Here is a 19,997-nt window from a genome sequence, read left to right on the forward strand (position 1 = left end):
TAGATACTCAAGAGGAAATCAGTTCTTCTTTCAGGCATTCCCAGTGGGTAATTATATACTGGGAGTGCTACATCCACTCTTTTAGGCCACTGGGGGTCCAATTAATGAATGATTTGAAAGCTTTGGATGATTCATGTGCTAAAGACCAAACAATGGGATTATTGAATGAATGTTTCACTTATTTGGACGGTTCAGTACCTTGAAGACAGTATCAACCATCAGTAAATGACACCCCAGTGGCTGAGAAGAGTCAATGGGCCTATAGCAAACTTCCCTTGCATTCTTTTCTGCAAAAGCATTTTTCCTTCTCACTGAATACATCTGGACAATCAAAAGGAGAAAAGCCATACCTGTAGTATTCATCTCCCACAAAGAAAAGGGTCTTCTGTGCATCCTTGAGATAGACGGCAGCATCTATTCGCTGCACGTATCTTGGGAACCCAAAGTCATAAATAGTCCGAGGAGTACCTTGCATTTGGAATCCTCTTGTTATCCAGTAGTGGGGTCCTGGAAACAGAAATTAAAATTTACAAAAACTCTGTACCATTTAGTGATGCTCTTTACTCATGAGGATTTCTATGCAGGATCACAAATAGGGCTAGTTTATCGGATATTTACCATGGCTTAAACCTAGTAGGAGAAAAAAGCCTCTATTCAATTCGGTAAAAGACTTAAAACTTGCTCTGGAGGCAAAATCCCTAGTGATGCCTTAAGAAAGCAAGAATATTGATACAATTATGTTTTAAATTTAACACGTTCAATTTTTTCAAGATAACTTTCATCTGTATAATCTCATTTCAGTCTCATATATGTATGAGAGACAAGGGGCAAGCAACTCACAAAAGCTGATTCTTGCTTAAATTGGCACTAACCTTCTACCCTTAGCCCTCAGCATCAAGAAAATACAAACTAAAACTGATAGTTATCACTTATTGGACAACTTCCATTGGCTAGCCACTGTCATATCTTCAAGGTTGTTATTATTATAATTATTTTGCACAGAAAGAAATGAAGACTGAGAGCAGTTAGATAACTTCCCAAAGTCACTCAAATAGTAAAGGTCTGGAGCCAGAGACATATTGTATGCGTCTACCTCCTGAAGTTGCAGGCGTCTGTCCTCTCTCAGCTGCTTGTATTTTTCTCCTGAGGGTTCCATGCTGATTTTTGTGAATTAGAAGCTCTCAGAAGAGTATACCATGTCACTCAGAGCAGAGGTCCAGGGGACAGGGACTAGGTTTCTACCTCCCTGGACACTGTCACTTATAACAGTGCCTCACTAGACGACATCTTTGGCTCTGAGAAGAGTTTGATAGTCACTGTCACTCCTGTCATGGTCACAGTACAGAAGAGGGGTTTATCATCCCCAATCTGAGGAGGAGTGACTGGAACATGCTCTGTGATAGCTAACAAATGCTGACAGTACTAGGTGTTCCAAACATACCAGGCACTGTACCCTGCCACTTCTTTCTTTGAGGGTTCTTTAGGGTACCTTTAAAGAAGTAAGCTGTGCCCCTCTCAGCCACTTCATAAGCTGCATCCACATTGGATATAAGCTGGGGAAAGGAGCTGGTGATGGTGTTGGGCCGGATCCCTGACATCAAGTGAACCTGCCGACGCCAGAAAATCCTATTGGGCAATGGAAAAGAAATCAAGATCAAGGGTTGACTTAGATCTTCAACTGAACCTGGGCTGAAATATACTGCAAACCACACTTCAGAGGCCATTTCTAAATGCCTCTTGCTCTTGCCTTGTTTTTAAGGAGAACATAATTTTTTTTTAACATATCTGGGACAGTCATAGTCTAACCAAGTTTGTTTTATTTATTTATTTTTTAAACATCTTTATTGGAGTATAATTGCTTTACAATGGTGTGTTAGTTTCTGCTTTATAACAAAGTGAATCAGTTATACATATATATATGTTCCCATATCTCTTCCCTCTTGCGTCTCCCTCCCTCCCACCCTCCCTATCCCACCCCTCTAGGTGGTCACAAAGCACCAAGCTGATCTCCCTGTGCTATGCGGCTGATTCCCACTAGCTATCTATTTTACGTTTGGTAGTGTATATATGTCCATGCCACTCTCTCACTTTGTCACAGCTTACCCTTCCCCCTCCCCATATCCTTTTTTGACTTTAGTAAACAATTTCTTCTCCCTTTTCATTCTTTTAGCATCTCTGTAATCCTCTTTCCTTCATTTATTTAAGGATGTTCAAAACATGAAAGGATAGCAAGGGTTGACATCAATAATTTATACACTTAAGCTGTTCACCTTCCTATTCCAAGTATCATTTGCTACAAATTTCCCTTTCCACTTCTGATCTTTTAAAAATTAAAATCTCATTAAGATAAATACCATCCAGGTGCACTTTATAGATATTATATAAATGAGCTAAACTTTTGTGGTTGGAAGAGGCTAATTATTTCCTGTAAAAACTGCAAAAACATTAACAATTATAAATGATGTTGTCTATGTATTTATCTACTGAAAATGTTTATATCTTTGTACCTAATGGCTACTTCAGAGAAACTCTGGTACACATACATTAACTTAAGATTTATCAACTCAACCACCCATCTATCCAGTATTATTTACATAAAATTGTGGGAGTATACAAGAGGGTACTGGGCTGAAACCTTCAATGCAAATGAAGTCCACTTTGAATTTTGGAGATGAAAATCATTCTTATAAAATACAAATAGTTTACTTGACTCCACAGAAGTTAGAATCAACACATAAAATTATTTGCAGACAGGGAAATTGTAATAAAGTTCTGACATTTAATTTTCCATATAGTAAGTTTAGGCACTCCTCAAATCTTACGTTGAGTTTTAGTTAATTTAACAAATATTTATGGAGCACCTGTCAGCAGGCACTGAGGTAGACGTCAAGGATGAAACACTGAACAAGACTCGGACTCTGCCCTCAAGAAGCTATAATCTAGTAGTAGAGGCAGATAAGTGATTAGACAATTATAATTCAGAGCAATTTGTGCAATGAAGAGTCAAGCTCATGTTGCTCTGAGAACATAGAGTGTATTCCACAGGAGGGATGTGTCATTCCATCTGGGGGGAGCTGGCGAAGCCATCCAGGTGAGGCACTTTAAGCTGATGACAAAATCTAAAGGAGAGCTGTACTGAGAGAGAGAAATACTTCATGTTCCTAAGCAACATCAAGAGGCAAAAGGAAAAGCACATGTTTTAGAAGGCTGTAAGCTGGAGCTGCAATTCCAATGCTGACAAGTATCTCCAAGTCTGTTTCATAATCTCTTTCTTTTTAGGTTCACTAAATTTATTTTAAAAATCATAAAACGTTTCTTACAAAAGAGTATTACATTCTGCACACTGCTCTGAATAGATGCCAGGGACATATGGACTATTGTTACTTTTCCTCCCTGTCCCCCCCCCCCGCCAATGTTACAGTGACCACAAAGCAAAGTGTTCACAATAATTACGTGGGGGGATTTTTTTTTTTTCGGTACACGGGCCTCTCACTGTTGTGGCCTCTCCCATTGCGGAGCACAGGCTCCGGACGCGCAGGCTCAGCGGCCATGGCTCACGGGCCCAGCCGCTCCGCGGCATGTGGGATCTTCCTGGGACGGGGCACGAACCTGTGTCCCCTGCATCGGCAGGCGGACTCTCAACCACTGCGCCACCAGGGAAGCCCAATGGGGGGATTTTTTTTAAAACCACCAACAATGAACAAAAATTAAAATTCACTCACTCTGCTGCTGTTTCAAAATTTCAATGTTAGTTTCTGCACACCCTCCCCTACCCCCACCCCTGTTTGTAAGGAACTAAAACATTACATCTGGTGAACAGCAAAGATTTCACTGCATCTCAAATGCAGGACACCTATGAAGCAGAGGAATGTTGGCTTTTTAAACAGAAGCAGATAAAAAAAAATGATGCAGGACTCCTTCAGTTCTTCACTAGTCTTAGATAAACTTTCCAGAATACTGCTTCACACTATAAAAAAGAAAAAAATATCTTGCATTAGAATCCTTCAGCATCTGCATACTGCTTCACACTGTCCTGCAGCAAATATTGTGCATTCTGTATCTGGTCCTCTGTTCCTATAATGGTAATGATCTGATCTTTGGACCCTTCTAAAGGCTCATCAATTTTGATCGAAGCTCCTGACTCATGACGTATTTGTTTAATCTGCTTACCAATTTTGCCAATAATAGATCCAGCCATAGATCCAACTATATCTTTGGGAATAATTACTTGTGTAGTAATAATAGGTCCACCAAGAGCACCATAAGAGTCACGACCCCCTGCATAGGAATAATCATATCCAGAGCCACCCTGTGGTTCATAAGTCATCTGCCACTCTGATGGGCTCCATGTATCTATTGCAGAGCCCCAGGTTTCATCAGCACTGAAACCAACCATGCCATCATAACAGTCTCCAGGTCTTTCTCTTCTGTCATAGGCCATTAGATCTCTTCCTCTAGGTGGCGGTGGAGGAACAGGAAGATTCCGAGCTCTGCCACCACCCCGGCTCCCTCGTCCAGGAGGAGGTCCTCGACGAGGGCTCCTATCATCATAATCTCTTCTGGATGGAGGCATGGGACGCCCACCCCGACCAGGAGGCATTCTGTCAAAACCACCTCTTCCCCACATGGGAAATCCCATGGGACATCCGGCGGTCATTGAACATCATTGAACCATCATAATCATAGGTTTCATCGTAAAAATTGGGATCATAAGGCTGAGCATGTCCTTTGATGGGAGACTCTGATATAAGATCAAGGATGATCTTTATGCACTCTACAACCCTATCAGGTTTTCCTCCAATAAGAACAACTCTGTCAGTGGATTGAGGACAACATTCCTGGAAAAGCTTGATTGATGTCTGAGTGTTCTCTCGAAGTTCTTTGATTTTAGCACCTTTGACCCCAATAATTCCTCCAGCCAGACTCTGATGGATCAACAGTCTCAACTCACAGTCAAAGTCGCTTCCTTTATAGTGTTGGTAATTTAAGCATTCCACAGCATCAGATTCGAGCGGGAACTGGCTGGTTGCAGTGGGTGATGGCAACTGCAGGCCCTCTTCCAAGGTACAGATGATTTTCTTCAGAATTTCTCCAATTGTTTCAATATCAGCACTGATACTCAATATGTGCTCGGGGCCACTGCTGTCTGGGACTCAAACACTGGCATTGTAGTCTGTACGGAGAGCCTTAATATTCTTGCCTCCTTTTCCAATCACTGCCCCAGCATTCTTGCTCTGAAGCAGAATGCGTAATTCAACCATCTCATCAGTGCTTCTAGATCTTTTAAAAGCTTATTCCTCTTCCATATCTTCAGGAGGGCATTTACCAAATTTGCCATTGGTTTCGGTGTTGGGAAAGGTTTCCTCTGGCTGTTCAGTTTCCATTTTCTTGTATTAAATAGACACACCAATCTATTATTAAATATATCCTTGCAGGGCAGAACTGAAGTGTTCTGCTGCAGTTGCCAGGCAAGGTTACCATCCCTATGCTGCCGTGCTGCCTCAGCCCTGTTTCATAATCTTGTAAATGCAAATAATAATAACTTGCCTATCTCCTGAGATCCTTATGCGGATCAATTGAGATAAAGCATATGAAAGTGCATTATAAACTGTAAAGTGCCACTTGGCTGAATATTGTCCATTTTTAAAATTATTATTTGGGCATCTACCATAGACAATACTCAGTGTGGCAGGAGGCCATTGAGGGTACACTTCCTCTCCCCAAGCTTTACACATCACAGCCTTATCTAGACCATATGTATTAACAGATGGAAAACTGAGACCCAGAAAAGCTGATGGGCCCAAATGTCAGCAGTGGTTAGGGGCAAACAGAGCCGATTAGACTCCAGCTATGTTGATTTTCATCACATGTCCTAACTAATCTACTTGCTCCTTCCCAGACTGTGACCTCCAGTTTTTCTCTGTTTATAACTTGACCCCTTACCCAATGAGACCTAGCCTTTGCTGAAGGCCAGAGGGACTGCTTTCCCCCTCTCCCTTCTCTTCACCATCACAGAAAGAGCACAGGTTTGGGTATCCAGAAGAATTAGGTAATGAAAATAGAAAAAGAGATCATGTCAACAGTCCATAATCTCATCTTTGATAAGGAGGACAAAACAATGGATTAACTGGGAACCTGATGAAGAATCCAAAAAGCAAGTGTTTTACAATTAATTCAATTTAATACATACTTCTGAAATGCTGACTCTGCTCCAGTCACTGTGCTAGATTCTCATTAAGGCACAAAGCGTGACTTTCAGGCAATTATAATAGGGGGGATGAAGAAATGAGAAAAGTGGGCAGGGGGAGCAATGCTACTGGAGTCTAGTGAAGACAAGGGGTGACATTTTAGTTTACATCCTACAATGCACAGGACAGCCCAACATGACAAAGACCAGTCTGGCCCAAAATATCAGTAAGTGCCAAAGTTAAGAAACCTTAGTTAAAACACTTAGACATATTATAATGTATACACTGTATGTATAAGGTAGTAATAAACACTACCTATATGTGATATATGTGTGTAAAGTATCACAAATTCCAAAAGAATCTGTACTCATGAAAAATTTCAGTACATTAATGAAGAAAAATTATGTCTACTGGGTAATAAAACAATAGAACACATATTCAGAGGATTTACAAACTTAGAGCTATAGATTACAATAATTAATAAATTAAAATTGACAAAAAATGTATAGCAAATAACCTCCTAATACAGCTGTAAATGGATTTAAAATATAAGCAAAATGAAAATCTATAAAACTGTTGTAAAGGAACAGCTAAGGGGGATGTAAAAATGTATTCTATGCAAATGGAAATCAAAAGAAAGCTGGAGTAGCAACACTCATAAGAGAAAAAATAGACTTTAAAATAAAGACTGTTACAAGAGACAAAGAAGACACTATGTAATGAGCAAGGGATCAACCCAAAAAGAAGATATAACAATTGTAAATATATATGAACCCAACATGGGAGCACCTCAATATATAAGGCAAATGTTAACAGACATAAAAGGAGAAATTGACAGTAACACAATAATAGTGGGGGACTTTATTGCCTCATTTATGTCAATGGACAGATCATCCAGACAGAAACCCATAATGAAACACAGGCTTTAATGACACATTAATGACAGATTAACTTAATTGATATTTATAGAGCATTCTATCCAAAAGCATCAGAACACACATTCTTTTCCAGTGCACATGGAACATTCTCCAGAACACATCACATGCTGGGCCACAAAGCAAGCCTCAGTAAATTTAAGAAAATTGAAATCATATCAAGCATCTTTTCCTACCACAATGCTATGAGATTAGAAATCAACTAAAAAAAACACAAACACGTGGAGGCTAAACAATATGCTACTAAACAACAATGGATCACTGAAGAAATCAAAGAGGAAACCAAAAAATACCTAGAGACAAATGAAAATGAAAACATGATGATCCAAACCCTGTGAGACTCAGCAAAAGCAATTCTAAGAGGGAGGTTTATAGTGATACAAGCTTACCTCAGGAAATGAGAAAAATCTCAAATAAACAACCTAACCTTACACCTAAAGCAACTATAGAAAGAAGAACAAACAAAGCCCAAAGTTAGTAGAAGGAAAGAAATTATTAAGATTAGAGCAGAAATAAATGAAATAGAAAGGAAGAAAACAATAGCAAAGATCAATGAAACGAAAAGCTTCTTTGAAAAGATAAACAAAATTGATAACCCTTTAGCCAGACTCATCAAGACAAAAAAGGGAGAGGGCCCAAATCAATAAAATTAGAAATGAAAAAAGAGACGTTACAACTGACACCACAGAAATACAAAGGATCATGAGAGACAAGCAACTATATGCTGATAAAATGGACAACCTAGGGGCTTCCCTGGTGGCGCAGTGGTTGAGAGTCCGCCTGCCGATGCAGGGGACGCGGGTTTGTGCTCCGGTCCGGGAGGATCCCACATGCCGCGGAACGGCTGGGCCCGTGAGCCATGGCAGCTGAGCCTGCACGCCCAGAGCCTGTGCTCTGCAACGGGAGAGGCCACAACAGTGAGAGGCCCGAGTACCGAAAAAAAAAAAAGGACAACCTAGAAGAAATGGACAAATTCTTAGAAAGGTACAATCTCCCAAGGCTGAACCAGGAAGAAATAGAGAATATGAACAGATCAATCAGAAGTACTGAAATTGAATCTGTGATTTAAAAACTCTCAACAAATAGAAGTCCAGGATCACAGGTGAATTCTACCAAACATTTAGAGAAGAGTTAACACCTATCCTCAAACTACTCCAAATAATTGCAGAGGAAGGAACACTTCTTTTTTTAATTTTTCTATAAATATATAACTATATTTATTTTGAATATTAAATAGTTTTTAAATTAAAAGCAGTTTATTGAATCACACTATGCATCAATATACAGTAAAAATCTTACAATTTAAAAATGTACACAATTTAAACTGAAAGTTCATTAACTATTATATTGCCGTGAACCTCTTACAACTGTGTTAAAGCACAACAGGGAAACCTCGGAGGTGGGATGGCCCCACGCGTCCTCATTTGCGGCTGGAATGAAGCAGTGGGTACTCACAGTGGGTCGCTGTTACCGTCTATCTACGCCTGTGCCAACTTGAACTTAACCATGTTCCAGCCATTCAAATAACAGGTTGTTGGCGATTCAATACTGTCCACACATCTTTTAAGAATTAATTTACATACTAAAGAGTGTTTCACTTTTTGATAGCCAAAGCTTGGGCCAGCCCCATTACTAAGGAACGTTGTTTTTGAGACTTACACCTGAAGTAACTGTGTACATCCATTCTTATTTTAAGGCTACTTCTCCTAAGGCTAATATTTTGAAGACCCTCGTAACTGAAGCCCGGCATCTCCAGCCTCACACTTGGTTCGCTTCTGGAATTTTCAGATGACGGGCTGAGTAGAGTAAAACCAGGAGCTGCCTCCCTTGCACCTGGGCCCTCAGGACAAACGTACAGAAAGTCATTAACCCCACGAACACCCTGTGGAAAGTGTTAATAAAAGAAGTAGGCTTTGAAAGGGGATTCAGGGCAGCAAGACATAACAAGACCTTTCTTAGATAAACCCATTTTCATAGAAACAATCGCCTGTACACTCAAAAATAGAACAGATACTCTGTTCTCCATTCAGCTGAACTCATTCTATGAGGCCACAATCACCCTGATACCAAAATGAGTAAAAGATACCACACAGAAAAGAAAATTATAGACCAATATCATTGATTAACATAGATGCAAAAATCCTCAACAAAATACTAGCAAACCGAATCCAACAATACATTCAAAGGATCATACACCATGATAAAGTGGGATTTATCCCAGGGGTGCAAGGAATTTTTGATATCTGCAAATCAGTGTGATATACCACATTAACAAATTGAAGAATAAAAATCATATGATCGGGCTTCCCTGGTGGCGCAGTGGTTGAGAGTCCGCCTGCCGATGCAGGGGACACGGGTTCGTGCCCTGGTCAGGGAAGATCCCACGTGCCATGGAGCGGCTGGTCCCGTGAGCCGTGGCCGCTGAGCCTGCGTGTCCGGAGCCTGTGCTCCGCAACGGGAGAGGCCACAGCAGTGAGAGGCCCGCGTACTCCCCCCCCCAAAAAAAAAATCATATGATCAACAGACACAGAAAAAGCTTTTGATAAAATTCCACATCGATTTATGATAAAAATGCTCCAGAAAGTGGGCATAGAGGGAACCTCAACATAATAAAGGCCTTATATGACAAACCCACAGCTAATAACATCATACTCAACAGTGAAAAGCTGAAAGCATTTCCTCTAAGATCAGGAACAACACAAGGATGCCCACTCTTGCCACTTTTATTTAACATAGTTTTGGAAGTCCTAGCCATGGCAAGCAGAGAAGAAAAAGAAATAAAAGGAATCCAAATTGGAAAGGAAGTAAAACAGTCACTGTTTGCAGATGATATGATACTATACATAGAAAATCCTAAAGACACTACCAGAAAACTATTAGAGCTCATCAATGAATTTGGTAAAGTTGCAGGATACAAAATTAACACACAGAAATCTCTTGCATTCCTATACACTAACAACAAAACCTCAGGAAGAGCAATTAAGGAAACACTCCCATTTACCATCACATCAAAAAGAATAAAATACCTAGGAATAAACCTACCTAAGGAGGCAAAGACTTGTACTCCAAAAACTGTAAGACACTGATGAAAAAAATCAAAGATGATACAAACAGATAGAAAGATATACCATGTTCTTGGATTGGAAGAATCAATATTGTCAAAATGACTATAATACCCAAGGCAATCTACAGATTCAATGCAATCCCTATCAAATTACCATGGCTTTTTTTTGTAGAACTAGAACAAAATAAGTTTTTAAAAAATAAATTTATCTATTTATTTTTGGCTGTGTTGTGTCTTTGTTGCGGTGTGCGGGCTTCTCACTGCGGTGCCCTCTCCTGCCGCACAGCATGGGCCCTAGGCGCGCGGACCTCAGCAGTTGTGGCGCACAGGCTTAGCTGCTCCGCGGTATGTGGGATCCCCCTGGACCAGGGCTCGAACCCACGTCCCCTGCACTGGCAGGCGGACCCTCAACCACCGCGCCACCAGGGAAGCCCAGAACAAAAGAATTTTAAAATTTGTAGGGAAACACAAAAGACCCAAATAGATAAAGCAATCTTGAGAAAGAAAAACAGAACTGGAGGAATCAGTCTCCCTGACTTCAGACTATACTACAAAGCTACAGTAATGGTACTGTTACCAAAACAGAAATAGAGATCAATGGAACAGGATAGAAAGCCCAGAAATAAACCCATGCACCTATGGTCACCTTATCTTTGATAAAGGAGGCAAGAATATACAATGGAGAAAAGACAGCCTCTTCAATAAGTGATGCTGGGAAAACTGGACAGCTACATGTAAAACAATGAAATTAGAACATTCTCTAACATCACACACAAAAATAAAGTCAAAATGGATTAAAGACCTAAATGTAAGACTATAAAACTATAAAACTCTTAGAGAAAAACATAGGCATAAATTGCAGCAATATCTTTTTGGATACATCTCCTAGAGTAACAGAAATAAAGACAAAAATAAACATATGGGACCTAATTAAACTTAAAAGCTTTTGCACAGCAAAGAAAACCATAAACAAAATGAAAAGACAACCTACAGAATGGGAGAAAATATTTGCAATTGATGTGACCGACAAGAGATTAACCTCCAAAATATACAAGTATTTCAATATTAAAAAAACAACCCAATCAAAAAATGGGCAGAAGATCTAAATTGACATTTCTCCAAAGAAGACATATAGATGGCCAAAAGACACATGAAAAGATGCTCAACTTTGCTAATAATTAGAGAAATGTAAATCAAAACTACAATGTGGTATCACCTCACACTGGTCAGAATGGCCATCATCAACAAGTCTACAAATAATAAATGCTGGAGAAGGTTTTGAGAAAAGGAACTCTCCTACTCTGCTGGTAGGAATATAAACTGGTACAGCCACTATGGAGAATAGTATGGAGGTTCCTTAAAATACTAAAAATAGAGCTACGTGTGATCCTGCAATCCCAATCCTGGGTATATATCTGGAGAAATCCATGATTTGAAATGATACATGCACCCCAGTGTTCATTGCAGCACTATTTTCAATAGGCAAGACACTGAAGCAGTGTAAATGTCCATGGACAGATGAAAGGATAAAGAAGATGTTGTATATATACACAATGGAATATTACCCAGCCATAAACAAGAATGAAATAATGCCATTTGCAGCTACATGGATGAACCCAGAGATTATCACACTAAGTGAAGTAAGCCAGATGGATAAAGACAAATATCATATGATATCATTTATATGTGGAATCTAAAAAATGATACAAATGAACTTATATACAAAATAGAAATAAACCCACAGACACAGAAAACGAACTTATGGTTATCAAAGGGGAAAGTGAGGAGGGATAAATTAAGAGTTTTAGATTAACATATACACACTACTATATATAAAACAGATAACCAACATGGACCTACTGTATAGCACAGGGAGCTATACTCAAATTTTTGTAATAACCTATAACAGAAAAGAATCTGAAAAAGAATAGATATACATGTGTGTATAACTGGATCACTTTGCTGTACACCTGAAACTAACACACGTTGTAAATCAACTATACATCAATTATAAAAAAAACAGCTGCAGGATGTATTGGAACTGGTAATGAAAATAAACAGATCATATCAACAGTCTGTAACCTGCTCTTTGATAAGGAGGGCAAAACAATGGAGTTTATTGATATTATAGACCTGCTGATAAATATTTAACTGCACTGTTTATCTTTGTGTAGCCAGGAGCCACTGCTGTGCCTGGCAGATAGTCAGGGCTCAATAAATATCTGTTGGCTAGATAAATGGGTGTCAGAGGGTTGTGTGGAACTCATCTAATGATCAGTTTTCATATTCTCTGAAATTTTCATTCTCTTTTACTAAAGAACAGCAATTAAATCATCAAGTTTGAGATGAAGTCACTGGTAACATTCTTGAACCTCTTTGCCAGTCCTGTGAGCTCCTTGGAGCAAGGTCATGTATGATTCATCTATGTATTCTCAGGCTTAGCAAGTGCCTGGCACATCTGGGACTTGATTCATATTTGTTGAACTTTTCTTTTTTTGTTTTACCCCACTGTTTTCACTCCCCATTTGCCTAAACCGATCCCCTCAGTCTTTCATTTTCAGGAGAGACATTCACCTCTTCTTTGCTGACTGTCAAGGTAATCCAGCAGGAGCTGATGGGTGCTTTCATTTTCTACTGTCTTCACCCCTTACTCTCCTTGACTCTCTTCTTCTCTGTCACTCTGTTCCCTAGTTTCAGGGGAATAGGTGTCTTTCTTCTTTTTATCATTTTGATGCTCTCAGTTGAACTGATGCTTCTCTCCCCTGAGACTGGACACTGTAGTTCAGTGAAAGAAGAAAGGGGTGCTGGAGACCTTGTTTTATTATTGGATGTGTGACCTTGTATGGGTTACTTAATTTTTCTGGGAGTCAGTTTCTTTCTGTCAAATAAGAATGATAATAATAATAAACCTGTGCTAATATTTCAAAGGATCAATTGAGACAATGCATATTAAAGCATTTTATAAACTCTGGACTACTCTTACAATTATTTGTAAATACTTTAAAGAGACATGTTTTTACTCTACAAATTTTTTAATTATGTAAAACTTAGAGTTTATCAGTAGAGATAAGTTTCCTTCTAAATTTGTCTCGCTGATATAAAATTTTGTCACTGGAAAATTTGAAGTACAGACAGTCACATCATTGGCCAAGAAGCCATTCATTTGAGGGGAGCTCACTAACCAGGGCTGTTTATATGAGGATGTTTCAGAGGCCAAAAATCAGACATGAATCATCCATCTCACTGAACCCACGAGAAACAGAGCTTATAAAATTAAAAACCCACATGTAGACAGTGGTTAAAATAGCCAAAGCTGTGCACAGTGTCCTTAAATTAAGTGTTTATACCCATCTGAGGAGCCTACAGAGATCCATATTTATAAGCCGTAACCTGTGAAGATGTAAAGAACCTCGTCCTTAGTCAGAAGGAGGGTGTTCAGAAGAAATGGCAGTGAATCAGCAATCTTAGTACACCTTCTGCCTCTTTGTCTGAATTTGTAGTACATAACAGAGAATCAGTCTAAGTAAATACAATGCCTGTGTTGACTTTCAGTGATGCAACCTTATAGCCAGAAAAGAAAGATCCCCAGGGAGACTGAAGGAGGAAGACTTCCTCTTTAGCTGTGCAAGCTTTCCTCAAGCCCACGGAACCCTGGGAAATGCTAGGTTCCAATGGTGCCATCTAATAGCAGAGGTTACTGATTTTATTGTCCCTCCTTCCCAAAGTGCTTTGCATTTCTTTTTCTTCATTGGCTCCTTTTCATGTTTTCAAATGTGCCCAGGTATTTCTCATCTTGAAAAAAATCCTCATTTGACCGTGCTGCCTCTTCCAGCTATTATCGTAACTCTTTGTTATTAACAAGATTCTCAAATGAATGACCTACATCTACCATTACCCTTTGCTCCACACCATTTGCCTTTTCACTCCTCGGGATCTGGGTTCATTCCTTACTATGCCACTAAAACTACATCTCTTCATCATCCTGGCCAGTCAGTCCTGTTCTTCAGTCCTCAGTCTGGTGACCTCAGCAGCATTGTCCACTATTGATCACTTATAGAAAAGATAATTCTCTTTTCCCTGGTTTATCTGGGGCTCCATTATAGGGATTCTGCCTCTGAAGTCAAGTAGACCTAGGTTAAAAATTCTAGCTGGGAAAAAGAACAGTGTGGATTAAATGAGCAGATGTCTATTAAATGCTTAACAGAACACACAGCACATTGTAAATGATCATTGTTATTATAATTATTAGAGTTTATTTTCAAATCTTTCAGTGCCTCCTCCATGTGGGAGATTCTATAACCTATGAAGCCTCCGACTGTGATCTCTCCCCGAGCACTGGCTTATTTCTATAAAACCCCACTAGAATTGTCATCACCTTAAATTCGACACATCTAAAATTGAGTTTTTCTTCATTTGTCCCATAAGTCTTTTGGATTTTCCTATCTATGTGGGCCATGCTGCTTCCTTTTCCATTGTTCTCACCAAATCAGTGTCCGAGTCCTGCTGGTGACTCCTTCAGGATGCCTCTTACATTCGCCCTTCTCTTCAATCCCTACTTGCATGACTCTTAACCATATGTTTCTTTCCATTCGAATCTAGTATACATAACGTCTTTCAAATGTGACAATTAGTGATTGACAGATGTTTTTAAATAAAGAATCCTATTTTGAGAATAAAACAGAATGTGGAGAAGCCTAGCAAACATTTTTGGGAAACCTGGATAGTCTAGAACCTCCTCCTTCTTTACCCTGAAGGTTGGGTAAAGATTGTGGCTCTTTACCCAACCCACAGGCCAAGGGCCCAGGAGAACAGGAGCCGCCCCAAAGTGCTTTTCCTACTCACTCCAAATGCATTCCAGTCAAAGAGCATTCATTCATTCAAGTCAAAATTCAGAGTTCTCTGCATAGTTCCATTACACAGTCAGAGGTTATCTATGTGAGTGATACGATAGACTCAGCATCATGAGTCAGCAGACCCGGGTTGCAGTGGAGGGTCTGCTGGGCTGAGAGACCTGGGCCTAGCTTTCTTATCTCCAAAATGAAGGATTAGGACATGATCAACCTTTATGCTTATTCCATATGTAAAATGCTATTATTCTTCTAAGGTCTATAGCTGATTGTGATATTCTTGATTTTATCGTTAAATTATATCATGTAAAATCGAGAATAATCAGAGAGATGCAAATATCATTTGGGTATGACTGGAGTTCCAGTCACCTCGAGGAAATCTGGGATAACTTTAATATTTTGTCATCTATTATAAAGAGAAATCTATATGAATTAAATATATACATATATTTATATATATATGAAAGTAATATATACTTATGACTTTCAACTTATTATAGCTGAAGTTTATTTCTCTTCAAACAGAACATTTGAATGTACCAATGTACATTTATACACTGCAACAATCTCACAGTGACTTTAAAAGACACTGCATTCCATCTTGCTTTGGAAACAAACTGTGTGGTTATTACATCCACAGCCTGAAATGTCTCATCAACAGGTTATTGTTGGTGATGGGGAATTCCAGGCTGGCAGGTGGGAGAGAACAGACTGGGAACTCTTTTATCATGGCCCCCAGGTTGCCATGATGGCTGTGGCTTGAAAGAATTCTTTGTTCTTTGTCCAGGCTTAGCAAGCACTTGGGGACTTTTGGTGACAGCTGGTAGGAGATCAGAGCCATGGGATTCTAGCTCTGGACAGCACCTTAGGAGGTGGTTAGGCAGGGAGGTTAGGAGCATGGGCTCTAGCAGAGGACAGTGTGGGTGTGGGTGTGAGCTTGAACCAGTTATCTTTTCTATGTCTAATAAAAAAGGAATAATAATCCATACCTTACAGGGGTGTTGTAAGGAGTTGATAACAAAGAGCTTAGCACAGTAAGTACTGGACACACTGAAGTCGCTATGAATATCAGACAACACCTCATTTTAAAGAGGAGAAATAGAGGTTCCAAGTCCCAAGTTGGGTCAGTGGCAATTCTAGTGTTGAAAGGGTACCACTGCTGGCTCCTTCTAGCTCCTCCTAGACCTTTGGTATTACCTGCCCTACCGCAATAGCTCATCAGATCAGAAATGGGAGAAGATGACAAGGTGATGGCCGAGCAGATACAAGTTCGCTTTCTTTAATCCCTTCCCTAACCACTCCTTTCTAAATGTCCCTTATATCTATGCCTCCCTTTCTATTCTGTTACCACCCTCAGTATTTACAGTCAAGATTTAGTCAAAGGATGTATTATCTTCACTTAGTCATGGCAATTTTTGAATGCTCACAGTTTGATAAACAGAAGGTTAAAAAAATTTTCTTTTGCTTTTTTAAGAAAACAATTATAATTGCATGAAAGGGCATAATACCTTTGACTGCACTGTCTCCTTTGCCTCTATCACAAACATTGATATTACCAAAAGAGTAAGCTGTGTGCTGCACTGGGGCACAAGTGCTACATGCACTTGTATGGGCAGCAGAGTCTGACAAGGTTATCCCTCAGATGAAGCTGATGTCATCTTGCACGGTGTCCAGGATTCCTGCTCTGTGCCTTGTCTATCACTCCTGGGTCAACGTTTACTGATTCCCCTTTGGTTTACTTTTTGGTTATAAACAATAAAAATAAAGTAAATAATCAATAAGTCTTAATAAAAAAGATAATAATTAAAAATACCTCAGGTTGTTTCTAATCCCTAATCTGTTGTACATGTTTTTTGATTTCCACTCCTAAATATAGTAACTGCCTTTTACTGAATGCTTACTGCGTGTCTGGCACATTAGTTGCCCAGTGTCACCTGATCAGAAAGAAGCATGGCCAGATTTAAACCAACTTAGCCTAAGTCTAAGGCCTGAGTTCCTGGGCTTTCCTCTCATTTGCCTTTGAAAATCCGATGCCCATTCATTATTGAAGCTGTTCCTAATTTTTAAAAATCAGAAACAATCCAGATGTTCATTAATTTGGGATTGGTTAAATAAGTTAGGACAGATCTGTATATTAGGATAATATATACATACATAAAATAAAGATGAAAATTAAAATTCATTGACATGGAAACATGAGAGATAATTGAGTGAAAAAATGTACAAATCAGCACATCCAGCACATTACAAAATCCCACTTTTGTGGACATCCCTGTCTCCCTCCCATATTTACAATAAATCTCTACCCAGAGAAAAAGTCTGGATGGACATCCAATAACATATTTAACAATGTGATTACTCTGTGTTATGAGCTGAATGTTTGTGTCTTCCCGTAATTCATCCCAACCCCCAATGTGATGGTGTGATGGTATTTGGATGGGACCAGTGGGAGGTAATTAGGGTTTGATGAAGTCATGAGGGTGGGGCTGATGGGATTAGTGCTCTTATAAAAAGAGACACCAGGACGTTTTCTCTCTGTCTAAATGTGCACATGAGCACACAGATGGCAGTGCTTTTTGAATGTCCCTCTCCCTCATCTAACCCTGAAGTGTACAAAAGCAAGGGGACTATTGATCCATCTTTATAGCTTCAGTCCCTACAACAGTTTTTAACACTCTGTATGAGCTCAACGACCACTTTTCCAGTGAAGAAAAAAGAATAAAAAATAATGTCACACATGCATAGGCCTGAGCCACCTCTGCTTATTCTGATGTGGTTGAATTCAGTCCCCAGTAAGGGGAGGAGTGGAGGTGAGAGTTGGGATGTTTCTCTTGCTGTCCAAGGAGAGAAGTAATTATGCTCCCTGAGAAGCCACAGAACGAGGAAACAAGGAACAATTTAATTTAAACTCATGAGATTTCCAACACATCTTCATGTTTAACCTTGGTCATTATCTGCTTCTAGTAAGGGGGCTTCCAGCTTGGCCTCACCCACGACTTCCCTCAGCCACAGGAAGCCCAGCAACAGCCTCAGCATCATTCAAACACAAGAGTTGAAACAGGTGTCTTTTTACTAATTTGTTTTACCATTGATAGAAAATAATAAAACTATTCAAAACACTGACACGCTGTCTAGGTGCTATCACCACACTAACTATTCACAGCAAAATGACATCAAGCAGACTGTTGTCTTCTCTACTTCAAGCCAGTTAGGCCTAATAGTTACCATTGGTATCACCCAACCATACTTAGCACCCTTCACATCTGCACACGTGTATTTTTAAATTCCATGTTATTTATATGCTCTGGGTCTATTATTTGTAACTTAATGAAAGAGACACCTGAAAAATAGGCAGCTTATTTAGAGCTTTACCCTTTACTTCAACCTCACTTATTATCAGAAGCCTAGAGCTCACAGGTAGGCCTTCCCTTACAGGCTTTTACTCCAAAGCCTTAATTATCAAACTGCTAACACACTGTACACCAATGCCTGAGCCCTATTATTTACTCTTGTTGCTACTTCCCTAGCAGCTGCCTATAGTGTTCAAATTATTTTCTTCACCTGTCTAGCACAACCTCATTTTTCAACACTAATTCTAATGAATGAAAATAATCCTCTCCTAATCGATTCTATTCAACACCTTTCAATCAGAAGCATTTTCACTAGATTTTTTACTTCCAACAAGATTACCCCAACAACTATGCTCTACGACCTAAAATGAGCAGCTCTCCCTGTAGCTGTTTCAGGTTTTATTCTAGCACTTGAACTTAACTTTGTAACACAAAACCTAAAATTTAATTCCCCTTTGCACCTGTATAAATTTTCCAACCTCTTCAGGGTTTTTCCGATTATTACACACTGTCTGTCACCATTCATCAACATTTCAGCAAGCCAAAAAGTTAGCATCATTAATATTACGTTTAATTTTGATAGAAAACTTTATTCCAGAAACTACTTCTTATCTTCAGATAAAAACTTCCACATTGGGACTTCCCTGGTGGTGCAGTGGTTAAGACTCCGTGTTCCCAATGCAGGGGTCTGGATTCGATTCCTGGTCAGGGAATTAGATCCTGTATGCAGGCCGCAGCTAAGAGCTTGCATGCCACAACAAGGAGCTGGCAAGCTTCAACTAAGGAGCCCACCTGCCGTAACTGAGACCCGGCACAACCAAATAAATAAATATTAAAAAAAAAATTTCTACATCAATTTCAAACCAAAAATGTTTAATTTTCCTCTTTTTCCTTATTACACTAATGTTAAACTTACTTATTTTCCTTTTTAAAAAAATTATTTATTTATTTATGGCTGTGTTGGGTCTTCGTTTCTGTGCTAGGGCTTTCTCTAGTTGTGGCAAGTGGGGGTCACTCTTAATTGAGGTGCATGGGCCTCTCACTATCGCGGTCTCTCTTGTTGTGGAGTACAGGCTCCAGACACACAGACTCAGTAATTGTGGCTCACGGGCCCAGTTGCTCCGTGGCATGTGGGATCTTCCCAGACCAGGGCTCGAACCCGTGTCCCCTGCATTGGCAGGCAGATTCTCAACCACTGCGCCACCAGGGAAGCCCCATACTTATTTTCTTTTGATGAATAATCTCCATAACAATAAAAATACTAAAAAATAAAGATCAACCACCTACCACCACTAATCATAGCTGTATCTGATACTATAGCTACTCCTATAGCTCCTATAGTATCTTCACTAAAAACCCAGGATCTCTAGTGTCGTAAATTACTCAATCTCCTATGCTATTAAAGTTAAATACCAATGCTATCTCATCATTCTTTACAACTCACAGAACTACTGAAACTTCTATTAGTAAGCCCAAAAGAAACATTCCTAAAACAACAGTAATAGAAACTCAAACCTCAGGGTATTCTTGAGTAACTAAAGCTGTAACTAAACACCCACCAATATTGCCTCCTTCTCTGTGCTTTCTGACAGCTGATAGTTGAAAAGTCAGGA

At 39.5% G+C, this 19,997-nt stretch overlaps 1 protein-coding gene and 1 pseudogene across 1 annotated transcript in view; both read right to left on the bottom strand.

Annotated features, from left to right (window-relative positions):
- Positions 1-19,997, bottom strand: part of MMP20 (matrix metallopeptidase 20) — a 49,963-nt gene that overhangs the window by 13,721 nt on the left and 16,245 nt on the right. The window contains exons 7-8 of the mRNA XM_030835550.2: positions 1,490-1,626; positions 351-507 (exon numbers count right to left, since the gene is read on the bottom strand). Of these exons, the coding sequence (XP_030691410.1) occupies positions 351-507; positions 1,490-1,626 (294 nt within the window). The remainder of the gene's footprint in view (positions 1-350; positions 508-1,489; positions 1,627-19,997) is intronic.
- LOC115841539 (heterogeneous nuclear ribonucleoprotein K pseudogene) lies at positions 3,995-5,392 on the bottom strand (annotated as a pseudogene).

The sequence above is a fragment of the Globicephala melas genome, chromosome 8, assembly GCF_963455315.2.
Source record: "Globicephala melas chromosome 8, mGloMel1.2, whole genome shotgun sequence".
NCBI classification, from domain to species: Eukaryota; Metazoa; Chordata; class Mammalia; order Artiodactyla; family Delphinidae; genus Globicephala; species Globicephala melas.